The 23950-nt window shown below is 46.0% G+C and overlaps 2 protein-coding genes and 1 pseudogene across 4 annotated transcripts in view; 1 reads left to right on the forward strand and 2 right to left on the reverse strand.

Moving 5' to 3' along the window:
• IFT88 (intraflagellar transport 88) overlaps positions 1-14979 on the forward strand; it is a 106392-nt gene extending 91413 nt beyond the window's left edge. For all 3 annotated transcript variants that reach the window (XM_078865835.1, XM_078865836.1, XM_078865837.1), the window contains exons 24-26: positions 1011-1071; positions 6241-6351; positions 11850-14979. In XM_078865835.1, the coding sequence (XP_078721961.1) occupies positions 1011-1071; positions 6241-6351; positions 11850-11977 (300 nt within the window). In that variant the 3' untranslated portion in view covers positions 11978-14979. The remainder of the gene's footprint in view (positions 1-1010; positions 1072-6240; positions 6352-11849) is intronic.
• Positions 4209-4976, reverse strand: LOC144938295 (protein Wnt-5b-like; annotated as a pseudogene).
• Positions 14980-23637: 8658 nt separating the features above from the next.
• LOC144938096 (uncharacterized) overlaps positions 23638-23950 on the reverse strand; it is a 7555-nt gene continuing 7242 nt past the window's right edge. Inside the window, exon 4 of the mRNA XM_078865794.1 lies at positions 23638-23912. Coding sequence (XP_078721920.1) covers positions 23638-23912 — 275 coding nt within the window. The remainder of the gene's footprint in view (positions 23913-23950) is intronic.

Genomic DNA, 23950 nt, shown 5'->3' on the forward strand with positions numbered 1-23950 from the left:
TATTATAAACATTTTGGTTCAATGTAAACACCTGTTTTGTTCGGGCCTGTCGGATGAGAGGTTGAGCAGTAATTTGTGTGGTTGCGTGCACACCTCTAAACTATTACTTTGGAGTCAGGATTGGTGTAGCGGCCAGATTTCATTCTGTTCAACCATACTGCCAGACTTGCTGAGCTGCTCGATGACCAGGAGATGGCAGCACAGAAAATGGGTTTGTGACAATTCAGTGTAAGGCTTTGGCATGTAGTATATATGTAGAATTTCTTTCGACACCGTACGTCGCCAACCGCACTAAACGGAGGTGCGGGGGAAGGACAACAAACTAAACACAAACAGCACTTTTAAAGAAATTAGTTTTCAATCTAGATTTAAAAGTGCAGAGCTCCAGTGGATTCCTAATATCGAAAGTAAGAGCCTTCCAGAGGGCCGCAGAAGCGCATCATGTGCATTGGTTTTCTTCTTGTGTCTTGATTTCCTCTGGCATCAAAACAGACATCAACATTAGGAATTGGCCAAATAAAACAAATGACAAATGGTGGACTAATGCAGTCTCTTCCTTAAACAGTCTTGAGATTCAGTGAGGCTTCCCTGCATCTGTATAAATCAAGGATAAAAATGTATATTATTATAATTTTGGCTGTACGCTTATAAACATGTCCTGTTTAGGTTTGCAAGTTCAACGTATTTATGGAGCAATTATAAGTGGGAAATGTTCATTTTTATTATGGCCCTGAAGGTCATTGGGAGAATTCCACATTCCTCTGATCGGGGCCAGTCGCTTCCCCATAGGACAATGCTGTGTTTTGTCTCGTAAGTTTGGCCGTATCTTTGGTGATTTACGGCAGCATGGCGGTCATGTTAATGACCACAAATACATGGCACACTGTTGACCCACAACCAGAATTTGAACTCGCAGGCTTTCTGTTTGAATGAGCATCCTTGCCGCAGTGACACCCAGTCAGGTTCTATTAATCATTTCGTGCGTGCTGTGTTGTGGGTGTGCTTTACAGAGAGTGAAGTCTGGGCGTGTTGGGAGTGGTCGGACGCTGAGGGAGGGCAGTGCAGGGAGTGGTGAGTACTCTGACAACCCCACTGTTGATTCATTGAAAGATCTTTGCTATCCCACATACAACTCAAGAATAAAAAGCAGCGCAATGATGAGCACTTAACTAAAAACCAGCAAACAATCCTCACTCCCGAATGCAAGTTTATTCATTGAGAGGGCGTTGTGACCTTTCATTGAAAATAAGCCAAACATTTTAGCGTGAGGGAACTAATAAATCGGTGACCACTTCCACATCGCCACCCAGGCGTTACAAAGCGGTGGGTATTGAGCGAACACGAGAGATCGCGCAGCACTGTGGGGTTTGAACCCGGAGAAGGGAGACTGGGCACTGCACACCAGCATCCACCCATTGCGGTGAACAAATGAATGTGCACACAGATGTATGTAGTCAAGAGATGGTGCCATCAAATTGATTGTACTGCACACATAACAGTTGAATATAAGATAAAACTAAACTATCTTTACTCTTTGGTTCTTTTGGTAAAGTCACGTAGGTTTAAAATAAAATAAATAACGACGTTTTGATCACAACACAAGTGGTCGTCCTCAGGCGGATTGGTCTGATCGTTTAGAGAAGTCGATTTAGTGATGATATTGTTGGTTTTTGTGGCTAGGCTGTTGGTGGGATCTCTGTTGATTTTGTGTTGCTCTGGCTTCTTTAGAATCCAGAGCTTCTTTAGAAGCCAGAGCCACACGTTAAAAAGTTAGATGTTAACAAGATTGTCATCAATTAGAGTAACATCCCAATTCCTGACAGCCTAAAATTGGTACTAGCGAAAGGGTTGAATTTCGCAGTCACCCCTAAACATATCCCAGTGGATCATATAATCGCCCAGGTCGACGTAGCCCTCGAAGGCTTGGGACACATCCCGGTTAGACGTTGCTAGATCTGAAATCGCTGCTCTCCTCAAAAATGCTAAGAATCCCATTAGCAACATCAGCACGGACGAGCGTTTTTAACTCTAAATTAAAAAAACAGAGATGACATTGTCATCCTCTCAGCCGACAAGGGCAATGCCACTGTCACCACGGATACAACCACTTAAAACAACAAAATTCAGTACCTTCTTAATGATGGCAGCTATACCAAAATCATCAGATCCCACCAACCGCCTAGCCACAAAAAACAACAATATCATCACTATATCGAGTTCTCTAATCGATCAGACCAAGCCGCCTGAGGACGAGCTCTTGTGTTGCGATCGAAACGTCGTGATTTATTTTATACCTACGTGACTTTACCGAAAGAACTAAAGAGTATGGATTCCTGCAGTCATGAAAGCTTAAAATCAAGATTAAACTATATTTATTTTATCAGGTAAGGCCCACTGAGCTATCAAGCTCTTTTTCAGAAGCAACCTGGCCACAAATGATAGCTCAACGAAGTGGCTTATCAAGTAGAGATTTATAGCCGTCATATACTCTAAATGCATGTTTCTAAATGTGGAGGGAAAACCCGGTGAAAAATCCCTGTGACCACGGGAAGAACACACAAACTCCAAATATACAGACATCAGGGTCAAAATTGAACTCACGACCTCCTATATACAAGGCGATGTAGTTAACACCTCGCCACCGTAGCGCCCCGTAGTAAGCACAGAGAATACACTCAAGACAAATGCATGTGGCAGAGGCCACACACTTGTAAGGATGATTATAATTATGGCAGCTGATTGACTCTGGAAGCCAGACATATACACTGAGAGTACAACAACAACAACACCCACAAAATTCAGTTTCAGTTCAGTTTCATGTATTAGGTATAACCCTGTGAGCCATGTGGCTCTTGACTCGGGTGCAACTGCAACAAACAAAAATATGAACAAGAAACATCTTAAAGTGACTACACGCAACAGAAAAATCCAGGAAAAAACAGCAAAGTCTTTCATAAAAAACACCGTATTTTAACGCTGTAAACTAAGTTTCTCCAAACACGCAGTGGAATGGTTAAAAAATTACCTCTCTTCTCTCACCCAAACTGTATTCATAGATGGCTGGAGGTCAAACTGTGTTAAGATAACAAAAGGAGTTCCACAGGGCTCCATCCTTAGCCCCCTTTTGTTCTCTCTTTATGTCAATGACTTGGGCACTGACCTGGATCATTCCAGGGTAAATCTTTTTGCAGATGACACGATACTGATTACTGCTGGCCGTTCTCTGGATGACGTGATTGCTAAGCTCCAGGGTGATTTCAACAAACTACAACATCAGCCAGTTGCTCTTAAACTAGTCCTGAATACCTCCAAAACCAAGGTGGTATGCTTCTCACCAGGACTAAAGCAGGAAGTTATTTTCCCCAATTACATTCCTTAAATAATTATCAAATAGAGCAAGTCAAGAGCTATAAGTATATTGGGGTCATCCTTGATTCAAAACTGAATTTTAAAGATCACATTGATTATATTGGTAAAAAGACAAAAATAAAAATTGGTTTTCTGTATCGACACAAGCACTGCTTTCCCCCTATGTTCCTTTTGGAATTGATAAAAGTTACCATACTGCCTCTACTTGATTACTGTGACATCATATATAAATCAGCCCCCAGTACTGTACTGAAGAAGCTTGACTCAATTTATCACTCGGCCTTAAGATTTGCATTGAACTGCCCATATAGGACCCACCACTGCGATCTCTACATTGGGTCAAACTTAACATCTCTTAATGATCGACGGCTTGTGCATCAGATCTTATTTATTCACGATGTACTTATAAAAAGCAGACTACCTGCTGGATCTCCTCACTGTTTCGAAGAACAAATGTGACCTAAGGTCTTCGCTCATTTACCAGCTTCACATTCCTTATTGCCATACAAATACTGGACGAAGGGCCTTTGCTATTGATGCCCCCAGGGTCTGAAATACTATCGCCAATAAACTGCAACTTGGATCACTACCTGTGAGATCTTCACTCAAAAATCTCAGTGGGATGCAAGTAAAACAATAACAACCATAAGACAATTTAGATCTTAAATATAAGAACTGTATCCTGCGGCGAGATCTGAATCCTGAGACCGGACAATTACACTAAAACATAACGAGTAACAGTTAAAGCGAAATCAATGTATTAATCACGATTGGTAATACTACCCTAGACAACGAAGCCGAGCCTAAGTGTATACATTTGCATAATTGCATAAAATGATTTACTTTTTCATTTTTGTGGACACAATATATACAACAATCCACCCCATCCGCCCACTCACCAGCCGGCCGGCCTCGGTTTTGTGCAAATTTATCTGGCCGAGCTTCGCCAAAGACTCCCATCCTCCTCGTCGCCTCCTGCGATTGCGTTCGTGCGCATCCACAAACCACCTGGCGAATCGGTATCCATTTTCGACGTCGTGTGTGGAGCTGCCCCTCCGGGAAAAGAGTGGCAGGTTCATGGTGTCGGGAACGACCCGGGAGCAGTTGCCCTGCAGCGCCCCTGGCGGCTGGCGCGCGCCACCGCGTGGACCACTCCGGCGGCGGTGATGGCGGAGACGAGGGCGGCTTCGCGCGTGCCCTTCTGAGCCACGGGGTCGAGCGTGTCCTCCGCGCCGGGCGTGGTGCAGTTCCACCGTTTGGCCCGGAACTGGTGCTGACACTCGGCAAGCGCTAGCCGGGCGTCCTCGGCCACGTGCGCCACGTGGTTTGGGTGCTGCAGGCATATTTTGCGCTGTCTGGGGGATAGCCCCGGCGCCACGATGCACAGCAGCCGATACTCAGGGTCGAAGTTGGGGGCCCACAGTGCCAGCGACCATCAAGAGGCGCTCGCGACTGCCCACAGCTGTGCGAAGGTGCAGAGTCCCAGCAGGGAGCAGCTCCTGCGTCGCAGGGGACCCATCGGAATCCTCGTGGCGAGCGGCGTGCATGTGATAGCCACAGATCTTATGAGCTGTTATTGCAGAGTCATAATGTCTTGTTCCTTCATATCCAAGTTGAATGTAATCATGTTACCTTGTTGGTTTACCCAACGGTGTCCATCGTTATCAAAAAACCGCACCTCTCTTCGAAAAAAAAGCCACGGTTTTCACGAAAAAATACTGAAAGGAGGAGGAAGAAGAAGAATGCAAAAACAAACTTAAATAAAAATTCGTTGCGTTTCGAAGTTTAGCGCGGACATTTAAAGCGGCAATCTCTTCGATTCCAGCGACGTAAACCATGGTGCTTGTGCCAGGATAGGTGCAAGTTGAGTCCACGTGAAGTGTGGAAGGCTTGCTGGTAGGAAGTCACGGGACAGACCCAGGTGTTATGGGTTTGATAGACTTAGATGATTGGCAGAGTTATAAAGCAAAATATCTGTCAGTCATCTAAGTCTGTCAACCCATACCGATATTCAGGCAGGAGGGCATGCGCACGAGTATAACATTTGTGTATGGCAGCCATCAGCATGCTCCAATTAATACTAAACAATGCCACTTCATACCCATCACCAATGAGGCGTTTACAAAACTAAAAACAAAACTCTTCAAAAGTGTCAGCAACCTACACTACTTCATAATTTCCACACCCCCTCTCGTGTTCCAAAGTGCCTCTTTCACACAGAAATCTGCAGTTTTCACAACCCCTATGTGTAATTATCTTTTCTGCTAGGGTCTTGCGTAGAATTTTGTTAAGGGCGAGTATAACTTTTGTCAAGAGTTGTTTTGAGTTCAGTATAATTGTTATGCTCCTGAACCTGGTTCTCAGTTCACGCCAACATAATTATTTTCATTATTGCCGCTAAAGTAGGTATTACATTAACATGAATCACGCACCTATAATTCTAAGTCAGAATTACGTGTAACACACCCTCACTCTTCGTTATCAAACCGTACCACTTCCTGCTGCGTGCTTAAGTTGCTTGTCTTGTAGTAAGTGATTTCAGTGTCGACGCCTGTAAGCTGCACACCCCGTACACTGCACGAGGAGACAGAGCACCGTACAACAGCAGTAGAAGAGGGTCAGCAAGTTCGTACACGGCTTAGCAGAAAGCGGCTTTCTCGAGATGAGCGTCTCTGACCTCCTTTGTTAGCGACATTGGGCTGTCACCTGGTTTTAAATAATGCTCTGATTATTATTGCCTCAACATTTGCTATGGGGAATCTTTTGTGACTGTGAATGCTCATCGGTATAATCAGCAATGTTCGATGTTGATTTTATTTCCATGTAATTATGTTTGCGGATGTGCTCGTGTGCGCTTGTGTGTGCCCGTAGACAGGGGAGGAAGTGGCCAGGGCGTACGCGCGGAAAGGCTGAGTGGCAAGTTGCGTTCCGTCGCCCCTGGTGGGCAAGGTTATGATAGCAGCAACCCTGGCAAGCCGATCGGTAAGTCACTTTACAAAATAACAATACCAAATAATGCAATTTAGTAAAGCGCACAATATTTGAGAGACGTAAATGATTGTGACTCTTGAGTTACGGAGGTAACCTCAGCGTCGCTCGAGAGCTGAGCGAAGGAGGTGGTGGGCCCTTGAAGTGTCCGTAAAGTCGGTGAGGACTGAACGCTACTGCGTGCATGCATCATAATGGATTTACAGACGCCGTAGGCTACCGGCTATTACTTTCAATAAGCCTTCCGCTATTGTAATAGCAATTAAAAGCTCCTCATAGAACACCTTCTTATCCGGGTTTTTGTTATTTGCCAGGGGTGAGCTGGTATGCAGTAATGTGCCATTATATGAGGAGCCCCAAGAATATGCATGAGTTTTATAGATTGCGTTACAAACTTCAGTCATGGCCACGCAACGGGTAAGGCCGCCCAAAACAAATAAAGATGGATTTCTTATTATTACAGTGAGGGAAAAAAGTGTTTGATCCCCTGCTGATTTTGTACATTTGCCCACTGACGAAGAAATTATCAGTCTTTAATTTTAATGGTAGGTTTATTTGAACAGTGAGAGACAGAATAACAACAAAAACATCCAGAAAAACGCATGTCAAAAAATGTATGAATTGATTTGCATTTTAATGAGGGAAATAAGTATTTGACCCCTCTGCAAAACATGACTTAGTACTTGGTGGCAAAACCCTTGTTGGCAATCACAGAGGTCAGACGTTTCTTGTAGTTGGCCACCAGGTTTGCACACATCTCAGGAGGGATTTTGTCCCACTCCTCTTTGCAGATCTTCTCCAAGTCATTAAGGTTTCGAGGCTGACGTTTGGCAACTCGAACCTTCACCTCCCTCCACAGATTTTCTATGGGATTCAGGTCTGGAGACTGGCTAGGCCACTCCATGAACTTAATGTGCTTCTTCTTGAGCCACTCCTTTGTTGCCTTGGCCGTGTGTTTTGGGTAATTGTCATGCTGGAATACCCATCCACGACCCATTTTCAATGCCCTGGCTGAGGGAAGGAGGTTCTCACCCAAGATTTGACGGTACATGGCCCCGTCCATCGTCCCTTTGGTGCAGTGAAGTTGTCCTGTCCCCTTAGCAGAAAAACACCCCCAAAGCATGTTTCCACCTCCATGTTTGGCGGTGGGGATGGTGTTACTGGGGTCATAGGCAGCATTCCTCCTCCAAACACAGCGAGTTGAGTTGATGCCAAAGAGTTCCATTTTGGTCACATCTGACCACAACACTTTCACCCAGTTGTCCTCTGAATCATTCAGATGTTCATTAACAAACTTCAGACGGGCATGTATATGTGCTTTCTTGAGCAGGGGGACCTTGCGGGCGTTGCAGGATTTCAGCCCTTAACGGTGTAGTGTGTTACCAACTGTTTTCTTGGTGACTATGGTACCAGCTGCCTTGAGATCATTGACAAGATCCTCTCGTGTAGTTCTGGGCTGATTCCTCACCGGTCTCATGATCATTGCAACTCCATGAGGTGAGATCTTGCATGGAGCCCCAGGCTGAGGGAGATTGACAGTTCTTTTGTGTTTCTTCCATTTGCGAATAATCGCACCAACTGTTGTCACCTTATCACCAAGCTGCTTGGCGATGGTCTTGTAGCCCATTCCAGCCTTGTGTCCGTCTTCAATCTTGTCCCTGACATCCTTGGAGAGCTCTTCGGTCTTGGCCATGGTGGAGAGTTTGGAAACTGATTGAATGATTGCTTCTGTGAACAGGTATCTTTTATACAGGTAACAACCTGAGATTAGGAGCACTCCCTTTAAGAGTGTGCTCCTAATGTCAGCTCGTTACCTGTATAAAAGACACCTGGGAGCCAGAAATCTTTCTGATTGAGAGGGGGTCAAATGCTTATTTCCCTCATTAAAATGCAAATCAATTTATAACATTTTTGACATGCGTTTTTCTGGATGTTTTTGTTGTTATTCTGTCTCTCACTGTTCAAATAAACCTTCCATTAAAATTATAGAGTGATCATTTCTTTGTCAGTGGGCAAACGTAGAAAATCAGCAGGGGATCTAATACTTTTTTCCCTCACTGTAACGAAACATTTACAGCCGGAACCCTTTGTCGCACGCGGGGTGATTTTAGCCATTGGTAGGACACACCATTCTGCAGTCTTTACGCATGTTGAACATTTCCTGCTGATCATGTGTAGGAAATTCACGTGTTATTTATCAACACTGGAAGATGTACGGTGCCAGATGCTATCTGCGAACGTTGCAATGAATTTGAAACTCATCTCATTCGTCAGTAACACTGTGTGGGCGACGTTTCGGGTAATGGCCCTTTTTCATAGCACATCCAAAGAATTCAGGCAATTTCCTGAATCGTTGCCTGTCGTATGTGTATCCCTTGAAGGCCACAGTGTTATTGACAATTGTGTTGAGGCTACTTGTGATTTGTGCTTGTGTGCACCACTGCTAATGCAGCATCACCACATAATGTGTAACAGATACAATTGACCCTGCATTGAGTTTGCAGGACCCTGCATTGAGTTTGTATTTCTGCAGGAATTCATATTTTTTGGTTCTTTCGGTAAAGTCACGTAGATAGAAAAATAAAGTTAAGTTTACTTGAATAAAGTGAAGTTTACTTGATTTGTTTTATTATTTTTTCTGTCTACGTGGCTTTACCGAAAGTAACAAAGAATATATAAAATAATATTTTATTTTATTTGTCAAGTGTTAATTAAATGAGTTGGGTGCGAATTACGTGGCCTACACCAGAGATATGGGACCTTTTTGCCAGTATCAAAGCATTACAAATAAGACAGGGTTTCACCCTTTCTGGCAATACAACAGGTGTAAAAAAATTCAAACGCCAAATAGATGATACCTTTTGCAAGGAATCAAGTCTGCATGAACCACACCGAGTAATCTTGATTTGAAGCGTTCGTGACTGCAGGGATCCATACTCTTTGGTTCTATCGGTAAAGTCACGTGGGTAGAAAGAACCAAAGACCACACGGAGTACTTGTGGTGACAATGCAAATAAAGCATACTCTTATAATACAGTGAGGGAAAAAAGTATTTGATCCCCTGCTGATTTTGTACGTTTGCCCACTGACAAAGAAATGATCAGTCTATAATTTTAATGGTAGGTTTATTTGAACAGTGAGAGACAGAATAACAACAACAAAATCCAGAAAAACGCATGTCAGAAATGTTATAAATTGATTTGCATTTTAATGAGGGAAATAAGTATTTGACCCCCTCTCAATCAGAAAGATTTCTGGCTCCCAGGTGTCTTTTATACAGGTAACGAGCTGAGATTAGGACCACACTCTTAAAGGGAGTGCTCCTAATCTCAGCTTGTTACCTGTATAAAAGACACCTGTTCACAGAAGAAATCAATCAATCAGATTCCAAACTCTCCACCATGGCAAAGACCAAAGAGCTCTCCAAGGATGTCAGGGACAAGATTGTAGACCTACACAAGGCTGGAATGGGCTACAAGACCATCGCCAAGCAGCTTGGTGAGAAGGTGACAACAGTTGGTGCGATTATTCGCAAATGGAAGAAACACAAAAGAACTGTCAATCTCCCTCAGCCTGGGGCTCCATGCAAGATCTCACCTCATGGAGTTGCAATGATCATGAGACCGGTGAGGAATCAGCCCAGAACTACACGAGAGGATCTTGTCAATGATCTCAAGGCAGCTGGGACCATAGTCACCAAGAAAACAGTTGGTAACACACTACACCGTTAAGGGCTGAAATCCTGCAACGCCCGCAAGGTCCCCCTGCTCAAGAAAGCACATATACATGCCCGTCTGAAGTTTGTTAATGAACATCTCAATGATTCAGAGGACAACTGGGTGAAAGTGTTGTGGTCAGATGAGACCAAAATGGAGCTCTTTGGCATCAACTCAACTCGCCGTGTTTGGAGGACGAGGAATGCTGCCTATGACCCCAAGAACACCATCCTCACCGTCAAACAGAGGTGGAAACATGCTTTGGTGGTGTTTTTCTGCTAAGGGAACAGGACAACTTCACCGCATCAAAGGGACGATGGACGGGGTCATGTACCGTCAAATCTTGGGTGAGAACCTCCTTCCCTCAGCCAGGGCATTGAAAATGGGTCATGGATGGGTATTCCAGCATGACAATGACCCAAAACACACAGCCAAGGCAACAAACGAGTGGCTCAAGAAGAAGCACATTAAGGTCCTGGAGTGGCCTAGCCAGTCTCCAGACCTTAATCCCATGGAAAATCTGTGGAGGGAGGTGAAGGTTCGAGTTGCCAAACATCAGCCTCGAAACCTTAATGACTTGGAGAAGATCTGCAACGAGGAGTGGGACAAAATCCCTCCTGAGATGTGTGCAAGCCTGGTGGCCAACTACAAGAAACGTCTGACCTCTGTGATTGCCAACAAGGGTTTTGCCACCAAGTACTAAGGCATGTTTTGCAGAGGGGTCAAATACTTATTTCCCTCATTAAAATGCAAATCAATTCATAACATTTTTGACATGCGTTTTTCTGGATTTTTTAGTTGTTATTCTGTCTCTCACTGTTAAAATAAACCTACCATTAAAATTATAGACTGATCATTTATTTGTCAGTGGGCAAATGTACAAAATCAGCAGGGGATCAAATGCTTTTTCCCTCACTGTATAGGCATTGTCTTTGAAACTGATTGGCCTACACCAGAGACAGCCTTCTTTATATAGCTGCTCATCCCAAGCTATACATGCTCTGGTGCATGTATTGTCTTTGTACTGTTCGCCTGACACTGGTGAGACAAGGCCATGAAGAAGGTTGTCTCTGGTGTAGGCCAATCAGTTTCAAAGACAATGCCATCTATTACTGCAGTATCTTTGCATGTTCACCACAAGGACGTGTGGTTAATGCAGATTTGATGCCTTGGAAAAGGTTTCTATTTGGACACCTGAACACCTCCTGTTTTATTTCCAGAAAGGGTAAAACCTATTCTTATTTTCTATGCATAGAATTAAACGTAAGTGATTATGCATCATTACCAGTATGATACCAGATAGCCACCAACGTTGGAAATTCTCTCTCTCCAATTGGTCCAGCTTTGAGAGGTTTTATTAATAATTCACTGGGTAACAAAAAAAAATGTTCCTGGGTAGTAAGTGTTATTTTCTAATTGCTTATGCCTCAAAAGTACTGAAAATTGCTATTCCCCACAAACTTTGCTGTTGTGACCAGGACAGTGATATTTTGAAATGTACCTATTTTCAATGAGAAAACGTGGTGTGCATTTGTGTCATCCCTTCACACAAAGCAAAGGTTTTGGGGACTAATTGCCATTGTCTATACTTTTTAGGCATAAGCAATTAAAAAAATAACACTTAGCACCCAGAAACAAAAATTGTGGTACATAGTATAAGCTGTTTATTTCCCCAAGTTTCCTACTGCACCTGAGTTTATTGAGGAGTAAACAAAAATAGATTTGAAACTGAGTGTTGTGCATAGCGTGCCATACTGCTGCTGTTGTTGTGTGCAGACGCTTCGTACAGCGACCCGCTGGGCCCGCAGGCCGAGCGGCCCCGCACGGCCGCAGCAAGGAGGCGGCCCCAGGAAGATGACGACTTTGGGGATGATGAGATCACCGATGAGCTGCTGCCGGACTAGACCCGGCACAGGGCCCCCCGTGTGTGAAGAGACTCGGTGAACGCCACCCCCCCACTGCACACGCGGCTAGACTCAGTGACCCCCCACCACTGCACACAGCTAGACCCAGTGACCCCCCCCCCCCCTACACGGCTAAACTCAGTTTACCTCCAGCCCATTCTGCATTTCGTGTTGATCAGGACAGATTGGAACGACTATAACTTAAAACAAACCAACCATAGGCAAGGCAGTTATACACTGTGTGTGTATATACACACAGTAAAAGCTCTGTTATCCGGCATCCATGGGGAATGGTGGGTGCCGGTTAATCAAATATGCCGGTTATCTGAGAGTTATACGTACTTATGGTTCACCAAATGCTCCAAGTACATACAACTTTTAAAGAAAGAAACTAAGCCCACATGTTAACTCTGATATAAGAAGTAATAATCTACCCTTTTACAGAGGTACTCATTGGTTAGTTTTAGAGCATCATTCTAAGTTGATTCTAGAGAAGCAGTGGGCCGTTTAGAGTCGTACAACATACAAAGTCACGATACAGCACAAGCACAATGCCATCGCTACGGCGGATGGCGGATGTTTACAATTGAGACTTCCGCTAGCGTCACCACTCTAAAAGTGTCTTGAAGCTTGCGTAAACACCAACGGATCTTTGAAAAGCGCACGGAAAGATGCCGGATGGCTGTCGCAATGTTTCGGGATACGTGAAGGAAGATTTGTTTTGCCGTCTATGACAGATACCGGTTCAGAATCAGAATCTATTTATCCTGGAGAAATTCGATGAGCTATTAAGCTTCTTAATATAACATTCTGGATGGTAAAATGCCGGATAACAGAGCTTTTCGTGTATATACATTCATCATAATCGTATGTTTTCTTGTTGATTATTATTCTCTGATTGTTGGTAAACTGTCTGCCTCATGGAGTTTTTCAGTACATTTTTAAAAGAGCATCTTAATAAATAAATGCATCTCACTGCTTAACAGATATCTTTTCCTATTACGTTCCAAAAGTTGTAAAAGTAATGCTGACCTTCATTAAGTTATTGGTGACCTGGATGTTCAGCCCAAACTATGGTTATTTAATACAGCCGTCTATACTAATGCCTGCTGAAGCTGCATTGAAAGCCACAGCCACATAACTCAGTTATGTGGTTGAGGCTTTTGGTGCCGTTGTGGCGAGATGTTAACGACCTCGCCTGGTATGTAGGAGGCCGCGGGTTCGATTTCGACCCTGGCCATTGTATATTTGGAGTTGGCGTGTCTGTCTTCCAGTGGCCGTGTGGATTTCTCTCCAGTTTTTCCCTCCACATTTAGAATCAACATCACTCGTTTCGAGTATTTGGCTGCTAAAAATGTCCACCTGATAAGCCAACTTCTTGGGCTATTATTTGTGATAGTCAGGTCGCTTTTGAAAAAGAGCTATCCAGCTCAGTAGGCCTTACCTGGTAAAATAAAAACATTGTTTAGTTTAGTTTGTGTGCTGTGACCCAGTCAACCAACACGAGGCGTCTGCGAAGACCCAGCGTGGTTGGCATGGATGAGACTCTCAGTGCAATTTCGGATTGGATCTGTGGTACTGTTCACATTGTATCTGTTCATGCTTGAGATAGTATACAGAATAACACCTTTTACCACATGGCACACCAAGGGGAAGGGCAGTCGAGTCAAGAAAATAATGTGTGGGAAAAAAGAAAGGGGAAGAGAAATTCCGGGACGCAAGTCTCCCAAGATAAAGAGGGCACGGGCTCAAGATGAGCAGCAGCAGCAGCAAGGAGGAGCACCGGGCAGGAAGGAGAGGAGGGGAGAAGGAAATTACTTGGCCAAGATGTCGGGGATGAGACGGTGAAGATGATGAGAAGAGAGGTAGAGAGAAGGAAGATGCAAGCAGAAGTGAGCCACACAGAGGGGCAGCGTGTGTTTTTACAGCGGGCAGAGAGCAGAGAGGGATTCGGAGTGGGGGTGGCCACAAATATATCACGGGATTAACGGGGGGACTTGAGCTGATTTATAGATGTGTAGATTTATTAAATTCATAATACAGGTTTTTTGGGTTAGATCACGTAAATATATGTCATTAAACCGGCCACCATTTATTACATTAAATGTACACATACATATCCTTCCATCGAAAAATCTCAATTTGTTAGGCTGTTTCCGTGAAGTGAAACGTAATTTTTGTTACCTCAATGTGAGGTCTGATGTTCCAATCTATGTGCTGATGATCGTGCTGAGAAAGGAAAGCGGCAAATGTTGATCATTGAAAGCTCTACTTAATCCAGCCTGGTGCTGCTGCAGTCAGAGCTCTTAACGAACCAGTTAAGTGTTAGTCCAGGGTACATAAAATAGGTATCAGTTTGTGCAAAGTCAACAGCAGCCATCCTCTTATTCATTTGCTATTCATGTGTTAGGCTTTTTTAGATCCGCATTTCACTGTTGACTCGGGCCAGCTCTTAAAAGAGACGTCAAGTCTTCATGGGCTCTCGCCTTATACAATACAATCTGTCAATCCTATGCCAAAGGAATTTGGAATTGTAGCTTCTGGCTCACGGCCACCAGTGGAGATGAGTGTTGCCCCATGGTTGTTTGAGCAAGACTATCCTGTTGTATAATACGGTCACGTGTCTTCTTTTCCTCTCTGAAATAGTCTCAATTGTTATACTGCGTTTTTCTTTATCTGACGATTGAATTTGTACACCAAAAAAATTATATTATAAAATCTTTAATACGGAATACCGGACCATTCTTTGTGTTGTGCACTTAATTGCCGGGATCTCAATGTTAACGGTGCACCGCCCCTAATGGCACGTACCGTGCACGTCTGTCATCCAGCACCTTGGGAGGATGTTTGGTGGACTGCTGGGACCATGAGGTGGCCAGGAGATGGCAGTACTGCTCATGGGGTTGTCACTCATCCGTGCAGAACTTCCAGCGTCTCTCCTCGTGTGTGTGGGTTTTCTATCGGTGCTCGATTTCCTCCCGTATACACAATTCTTTATACGAATAAAGTATTTCAATGCAAAACTCTCCAGAAAACAAGTTTGTGGGAAGGCCTTCCGAGATAAAATGTGTGAACAATGTCCTAATTGCAATAAGTCGGCATCATAACAAAACTCCACATGCATTGCCACCTCCGCTTGGCTAATGCACGTGTCGCACACGAAATGTGTGACACTTCACACAGCCTTTCACTCCCTAATTGGTCTGTGAATCTGTGGAGAAGTGGAGGTCATCCCGAATTGGCAATTTGTACTTTGCGTGCAAATGGAAATGACACCGAGGGTGAAATGCAATTACACACAGCAGCACAAGCCGAAATAAAATCCAGTTGATTTTATCCCTCCTGGACCTTTACTCTGCCTTGGTTTTATTACTTGGTGTCACAGCTGACAATCTGACAAAAAGAAGAGAGGCAGGCCAAGATTCAGGTACATTTATCATGAAAATTGTTAAATTATGAAAATTGAGGTTTAAGTATTTATAAATATATTCGTGACTTTTGTGTTTTCTAGGTCAGGCTACTTGTTTGGCCCAGATTGAACAATTTTGCAAGGATTTTACTGCCAAACTTTGAAACACCTGTTCTTTTGGGCAGTTATTTTATTATTTTCGTGGAAAAGTAAGGCATTCCGCTCTGCAAGAGATCTTGCCGACGATCAATTGCAAACGTACGGAGAAGCGATTTATGGGGGAGATGCCCATCAGGCATAATTAGTGCAGACTTCTACCACGAGACGGGAGCCGTGGGCATGGGGGAAATGCCGCAGTCGGCATGCAACAACATGAAAGGTGGGCCTCTTCACGTTGGTGCAGAGGTGAGTTTATTGAATGAACATGGCAGGCCTTTCACACCGTGGATATATATTTTTTTGGTCTTCCCACGAGGCTCTTTGTTCGCGTCAAAAAAAATGAGCAGCCGCACTAAAAATGTCATTATTTTAAAGGTGCAAATACAATGAGCACCGATTAGCACGGTTGCCCACGTATGGTGCGTAAGGAGTTCAACATACGTACGAGCTCGTGACAGATGCAAACGTTACACGTTAAACAAAACACGGGCCAGGAGGATTCCGTGGGTAGAAAATGAAATTTTGAGAAATATCGGCAGGTCCCTTCAGCCAATAAAAAAAACTACTCTGACTACATTCATGACTCGATAGCAACACTGCAGCTCTGATATTTACAACGTAATCATTGGAAATGGCATATAACAGAGAGTCGCTCGCAAGTCACGAGTTTTTTTGTTGTGGACCGTTCCACCTTTTCGAAGCGGGAAATTCGGCCACTTCTCATTGTAGCTCCGGCCCGCACAACAACAACAGGGCTCATCGATGCGGCCACATGGCCGCTCTGGTTGCACGCGTTACTTCACAAAGGGCAGGCTGTGAATGAGCAAAGAACGCGTGAAGTCTCGCTTACAGCCAACATCATCAACTGTCCATGTCAGTGACAGTAAGTGCTGCTGAGAACAAAATGGCAGTGCAGAACGCGGGTGTCATTTGTTTTTTCTTCACAGCATGGAGGTATAACAACAAAACTAAAGGAAATGAATTTTTATTTTTCCCACTGAGCTATGTAGCTTTTTTTTCAAGAAGCGACCTGGCCACAAATGATAGCTCAACGAAGTGGCTCTTCATGTGGAAATGTTTATCAGCCAAATATTTAAGAAACACGTTGATTCTAAATGTGAAGGGAAAACCCGGAGAAAAGTCCACCCGACCACGGGGATAGAGACACGCAAACTCCACGTACAGGTGTCAGGGTCGGGATCGAACCCCCGACCTCCTGCAAAATTCATAATTGATTTTTGGGTCAGAACACCCAAGTAAAATGTATGTCATACACCCTCCTCCACCCGACACAGACAATACAATTGTCGTGTGAACCAACGTGCCAACATCGTGTCACTGCTTTAGTATCACCGGTGTTTATGATGCAGAGATCCACAACCCATTTAACAATTGGGTACGAACGTTTCACTTGTAGTCACAACCAGCGTGATCAGGGATTCGACGGAACTGTGAATAAGTCCTCCAGTCTTAGGCCTTAAATAGATGGCTAATACAGCATCACTGCCGACTATGTAATTAAAACCTTAATTATATATAGCTGCCAACTGTGTGCAAAATTAGTCCTTTGAAACAATGGGATTAGCACCACTTTAAATCACTTCATTTTGATTGTCTCCTATATTGTGTGGTTGGGCATTAATATCCATAACGCTTGGGGCTGTGAGAATGAGGCCAAGAGGAGTGTTTCTTTAGCAGGGCAGGGGTTACGTGGCCTATGGAGACTACTCTGAAAGGGACGAGAGTGTAACGAGAAGGGTATTTGAGGCAAGGGTGCGATCTGAATTTGTGTACGGAGCAGAGAGCTGGACACGAAACTGTGCAGCTCGAAAATAAGGCGATGGAATCTGAGCACTGGTATCCGAGATGATGGAGGCTGGGAATTGTGCGACAAGACCGGTTGAGAAGTGAAGGTGACCAGGTCAGTTTTGAAGATACGATTGGGTCAACAACAACAAAACAGTTTTTTTTAATGCTGGGTGGGACGTGTGCAGGATGTGGCTTGAGCCCATTAGGCGAGAGAGACGTTGGAGTGGTGCTCCACGTGTCGGGCGACCCTTAAGAGCACGCAGCGGGTGACTTGTCAGGGCGATTCGGGTGTGGACGCCGCGCAATCTGGTGGCGGAGGCGGCAGTCGGCGGCGCCTCCTCGCGTCCGTCAGACGTCGTCGTCGTAAGTGCGGGCGCGGGAGAGCGGTACGGGGGGTAGGGGAGCAGGAGGGGGTGGGGGAGCAGGAGGGGGTGGAGGAGGAGGGGGTGGAGGATGGCTAAGCGGCTGCATCGTGCGCGCTCCGCGAGGGCGCCCCGCGCAGCCTTTGCCATCACAATCGTCACGATCTATCCGCTGCTGGATGAAGGCCACCCCCTGTGTCGTCGCTGTCTCGATCCCCCGCACATCAGATCATCTCGTCGCTCCATCTCCGGCGGCGTTCATCCTCGTGGGCGTGTTGCCTCCTTGGCCTGCCGACGATGGCCGGCTGCCCGCCTCTGCCCTCCACCTCACGGCGAACTCCACTGCAAAACCGATTGGCCGTGGATTCAACCTTTCTAGAAGCATCCATCACTCATTCATTCGGGCCCGCATGGTCAGCAAAGGAGCGTTGCGCCAAATGTGACCTCTTGTGACAGCGCTCGCATGAACAGCTCTCGCTGCTGCACGCCGACATCTCTCGAGCGATTTGTTTGATCCACGGATCACGGCGGTGGGGGTGGGGAGCGACCACGGGGAGCGACGCACGGTTCTCTGAGGGTCGCAGTTCGCTTCCAACGCACTGCCGGATTATCCTCGTAGCACAAGTAGCTACATTTGCTACGGGCCCCGCACTTTCAAGGGCCCCGCGCTAAATGCTTTAAAGCTATCCATTCCGGTTCAGTGAATCTGCACTTGCTTAATTACTATAGTACTATACCACCTTTAACATTTATGAACGACTAGGTATTTAAGATTAGCGATTTGTCGTATTATCTGGCTGTATAGCAAATGAAAAAACAATTACTTTACTATGCAAGTAAAAAAATAGTTTTTATATTTATGTTTTATTTAGGGCCCCTTTATAACATATGCTACAGGCCCCGCACCAGCTTAATGCGGCACTGTTCAAACGTCGACCGCCAGCTGAAGTTTCGCAATTCGCTGCTGGAGTTTGCGCTTCAAGCCGTACACCGTGTCCGCAGAGTGACAGAGCCGTTTCCAACTGAGCATTCGATCCGTAGGGGACCGGTCGCAGATGTTGACGGTGACATTTCTGACGAAGTCAAGCCATCGGATGCCAAGGAGGCATCTTTGGCATCACGTGTGGAAGGACTGGAGCTGATCCAAATCAGCTTGAAGCAATGTCCAGGCCTCTGCAGCCACCGTACAACAACGACACTGACAAAACACAATCCATCCCTCCTGAAAGGAAAACCTCTCTCGTACACCCCCGCCATAGATGTTGTGGTGCCACGACCGCTGAGCAAGCGCCACGACTCCCCCCCTATCCCCGTCCTGAACGCACACACGCCGCGCGCACACACACAAGCAGCACACACACACGTAGTGTCCCGGCGGGGGGTCGCCTGGCACCACGGGATTTCATCCGAAGGGCCCCTAGGTGGGAAGTCCCGCGGTTTCCCGGTGCCAGGAGATTGGCCGACCCCCCAGGACAAATCACATTGGCTTAAAATTGTATGGACGCACAGAAGCTCACCGGGCTAGCAGCAATGAGTCACTCACCGCACCGGGGAGGGGCCAGGGTGAAATATTAAGCGAACCGTGCAGACGGTGAGGTCAGAGGGAAATGCTAGTGCACACTTGCAGGTGTGTATTCGCCAGCCAGGCGGCCTCCCAGATTAAACCAGCTGAGTCAGGGGTAAGGAATGCGGCCGCAAAGACATTGGGCCGGGAAATAGTGTAACGTAATGCTCTAGGTAACGGCAGCGAAACGTTTGAAAATCAAAAGGTAGGCGCACGATTGGCTGCGCAGAATGACGTAACGTAACCCTGGATTTTCGAAATCACAGGGCATAAAATGGGAACCCGAAACGGTTCAAGGGTCTTCTTATCTCCAACCGCCAGGCTGCCCAGACCGACGCCCCGCCTGCCTCCTTTGAGCCACTCACAGCGTCCGTGCGACGCTAGCGAGTGCAGCTACGAGACAGCGATAGGTAAAGTCCTCTCTCATCTCCATCCCTCCGACTCTCACAGCGTCCGTGCGACGCCGCGAGTGCGGCCGTCAGGTACGTGGCAGGGCGCGTGAGTATTTGGGGGATTGGAGAGTGATAGGATCGGCTCTGCTCGCAGAATATTTCCTCCGGGCAGTGCAGAGTTTTTGCGCCGCGAATAAAGACATGAGCATAGAGCTTCGGCGCAGTGTTGGTGACTCGAGTGTGTGTGTTCGCGCTGCCGCTTTAGAGCGAGTCTTAGCGTGGCTGCGGGGCATTGATTAACCATCCGCCGGCACGCGTATTCAGGAGGCCTTGTGCGGAGCATCTGCGTGGGCGGACGCACGGTGAGAGAGAGGGCAGAGTCACAGCACGAGCGCTCGTTAAGATAACCGCCTGCAGAAGCGCGCTCGTTCGCGCCGCCGCTATAGCGTTAGTTGTGGTACGGGCACGTATTAGAATACAAGCACCAGCAGGGACGCGCGCGTTCGCGCAGCCGCCTTCGCATTAGTGGTGGTATACGTACGTGTGTGTGGAGTAACCCCGTGCGGCGGTGAGAGGGCACCCACGCGGGAGGACCGATCACCCGATCGGGGGGGGCCCAGCGGGAGCTGAGCGATGCGGTGGAGGAGGGAGTGAATGGGGCGAAAGTAGCACTCCACCCGCCCAGCGAGGGCGGTGGGGCGGACGTCTGCCCCCACAATGCGATGCTACAGATGACCCTAACAATTACCTAGGGCCCGATCTCAATCATCTCCCCTCTCATCAAGATATTTGAGACTTTGATGAAAAAAAGTTCCTCGGAGCTCTGTGCATGGCCCTATCCTGTTTTTGCTGAATGTCAACAACCTAGACATCTAAAATCTGCACTCTGACATTAATATTATTTTTCTGGTGACACAGCTCTGATAGCCTCCAGAAATTGCATGGAGGAGTTAGAACAGCATCTACAATAAGACTTCGATAATCTTCAACATAATGCCCTGAAACTGGTCCTCAATGCTAAAAAAGACAAAAGTTTTGTCTCCTGACTGCCCCAAACCTGTATCTCCACTCATGAACATTGCAGCTCTGGACTCATTGTAGGTCAACAACTTTAAATATCGAGGCATTATCCTGGATTCGAACTTTCAATAAGATGAAGAAAAAAAAAGATTCCTACACGTAAACTAACTCAGTTTTCCACCTCGACGCTGTCTGTATAGTTAATACCGCCATCCTGCCCTGATTTGATGATTGTAACATCATCGGCCACCCAGCTTCTGAATCTACCTCAAAACGTCTCATTCCGTTCTACCACCATGTTGCTCTTGACGCCTCCTACAGAGTTCATCATTGCAACCTGGACGTTATTTCAAATTCCCCCCCTCTGAATATCCGGAGAGACCATCACTGGGCTGTCTTCATCCTAAACGTCCTCTTAAACAAATCCACCAATTACCTGAAGGACCACTCAGTTCCTCAAACTCCCTGCCATGACCTCAGAGATGCCTCCTTATTACTACTAAAAACACCATTTACTAATACTTTGGTAAAAAGTCTTCCCACGTTGCTGCTCCACGTTTCTGAAATACTCTTGACGCTCATTTAGAACGTGGTTCCTTCCCTTTCCTCTTCCGTCTTTACCTCTGCCATTGGGCCGAAACCCAGGGCTCACTTGCACCTGCACCTATAGCTTTATTTTGGCGTCTCTTGCTCCCACACGGGGTTTGCAATCTCTTTTTTGACTTGCGTGTGTTTATGTCACTGTTCGACTAAAGTATAGCGCTTACTTCCATATGTACTTTGATTGTTCTGGCGCCTATTGCTCTCATATTTTATTTTAACGGTTTTTTTTTTACTATTAACATATTTCATTTATGACCTCGTTTTTTGTGCAATATTTCTCAAGGACCCTGTTCTCTGCAATATTGATGTTTTGTCCTCGTTTTTGTTGTTTCTGTGCTCACGCACCACGGATCTCCCTTGCAAAAGAGCCAGTCAATTGGCTGAAGGGGACTATCCGCCTCACAAATCAAATAAAGTCAAACTGAAAGGGATGGAATAACCGGCCTCAAGCTTGCCACCTTAATGCTTCTGGAAAACAATGGCCCAGAAGGCAATGAAACAGACCCCGTATTGATTTCATGTCACTTTATTATTCAGAACCCGCCAAGACAGCACCTCATAATACGTACAGCATGGTTGTGTTCTTAAAAACCTGAACGTATAATGAAAAATCTTATATCGAAACCTATTTTCCCATAGGGTCCCGTTATATTATCTAAGATATATTCATAAGAAAGGGGTTTCTTACCCAAAACCTGCTAAAATAACACTTTTTAACACAACTAAGATATTTTTTATGCACAAATATGGAGAATAATAACTAGACAGGTAATTACTACTATTTATTTTTACGAGCTAAGGCCCACCGAGCTATGTAGTTCTTTCTCAGAAGCGACCTGGCCATCAAAAACGATTGCTGAACGAAGTGGCTCATCACGTGGAAATTTATAGCGGTCAAATGCTCTAAACACGTGTTGATTCTAAATGTGGAGAGAAAAACCGGAGGACTCGGAGAAAAATCAACGCGACCACGGAGAGAGAGAGAGAGAGACACACAAACTCCAAATATACGGCAGGCATCAGGGTCGGGATCGAAGCCACAACCTTCTGCATACCAGGCGAGGTATTTTAACATCTCGCCACCCTGGCGCTCCAATTAAAAAACAAACCGTACACTGTAATTTACAAACCATAAACTATGGTGCACAGCGTGTGAGGTGATGCTGCTGCTGCGAGGTGATGAGGGGTGGAGGGGAGGATGAAGGAAGGGACTGGAGGAGCGGTGTAAGGCCCACAGGGTGGTGGAGCGTTTCGTGGTTTTAACCACGTGGCTTTGGTGTAAACAAGTGGCTGTGAGGATACAGAATGCAGCGGGCAGGCAAAACGGACTGAACCGTGTAAAATGCATGCACGGAAAAATGACACGACGTGCATTTACTCTGCGTTTTTTTCCACTGAATTTTTTTAAAATTTAGAATAAGAAAACAAAACAAACCCCGTAAAAACGAAACAAACGAGAAGTAAGCCGAAAAGAAGCATGAATTTATGACGAACGTAATAACATTAACGTATATATCGGCATACGGTACTTTTGAGTGAATTGCTATTGCCTCTCGTGTGCACTCGATCAGATTTCTGCGTATTTTTTTATTTTGCTTATTCGGTGATAACCTTCGTCTCTGGGTGCCTCTTCAACCTCTGTTGGGTCCTCCTTGGCCAGGCCTCGAGCATAGTCTGACTCAGACCTTGACACAGGTTTTTTAATAAGAAGAATAGTGTCAAGTTGGAACGAGCCGCTGCTACACCACACAATACTCACACCTCGAAGACAGAGAGCGAGAAGACGACTCGGAGGCACGAGGAGGAACCACACCTATTATTAACTATATCTTTTTTGACCAGGTTAAGTCCTACTGAGCTATGTAGCTCTTTTGCAGGAGCGACCTGGCCACAAATGATCGCTCATCGAAGTGGCTTATCGTCACGTGGAAATTTAGAGCAGTCAAATACTTGAATAAACGCGTGACGTTGATTCTAAATGTGGAGGTGAAAAACCTGTGGACCAAAAGAAAAAATCCACGCGACCATGAGGACATGCAAACTCCAAATATACAGCAGGTGTCAGGGTCGAGATCGAAGCCACGACCTCCTGTATAACAGGCGAGGTAGTTTACAACCGGCCACAGACACGCGGGAGGGTTGCAGCAGCCAGGCAGCGAGTCGGTGCCAAATCCCTCCACCCCCCAAGCTCTGCGGTCCTCTATATGAAGGTGTTTTCGGCCAATTACTGAGTGTTTACATGTGAGAGGAAACTAGAGCACGAGGAGAAATCCCATGCGTGCGCGGGAAGAAAACACTCGAGCTCATCCAGACAGAAGAGGTGGGAGTCCACATTGCTGCCGTCACCGCTTCTCCCCCGCGAGCCAAGGTACGGGCTCCTCCTCCTCGACTCCCACGGGAAGGCAATCCGTCGACATTTGCGCGATCCGCCAACCCTCGCTGCCTCCGCAGTGCTGGCAAAACGACGCCTGCCTGTGCGAGCACCCCCAGCACGCCTGTTGCGACAGCCCCGGCATCAGCGGCCCTGCGGCTGGCCGCTTGTTCCACGCGGGGTGCACAACTCCCGCACGTGCGCGAGGCATCTCTCGTTTCAACTCCATTCCGTTCCTCGCACACGCTACGACGAGAGGGCTTCAGCGGAGGGAGTTCGCGATT

The sequence above is a fragment of the Lampetra fluviatilis genome, chromosome 21 (genome assembly GCF_964198595.1).
Source record: "Lampetra fluviatilis chromosome 21, kcLamFluv1.1, whole genome shotgun sequence".
NCBI classification, from domain to species: Eukaryota; Metazoa; Chordata; class Hyperoartia; order Petromyzontiformes; family Petromyzontidae; genus Lampetra; species Lampetra fluviatilis.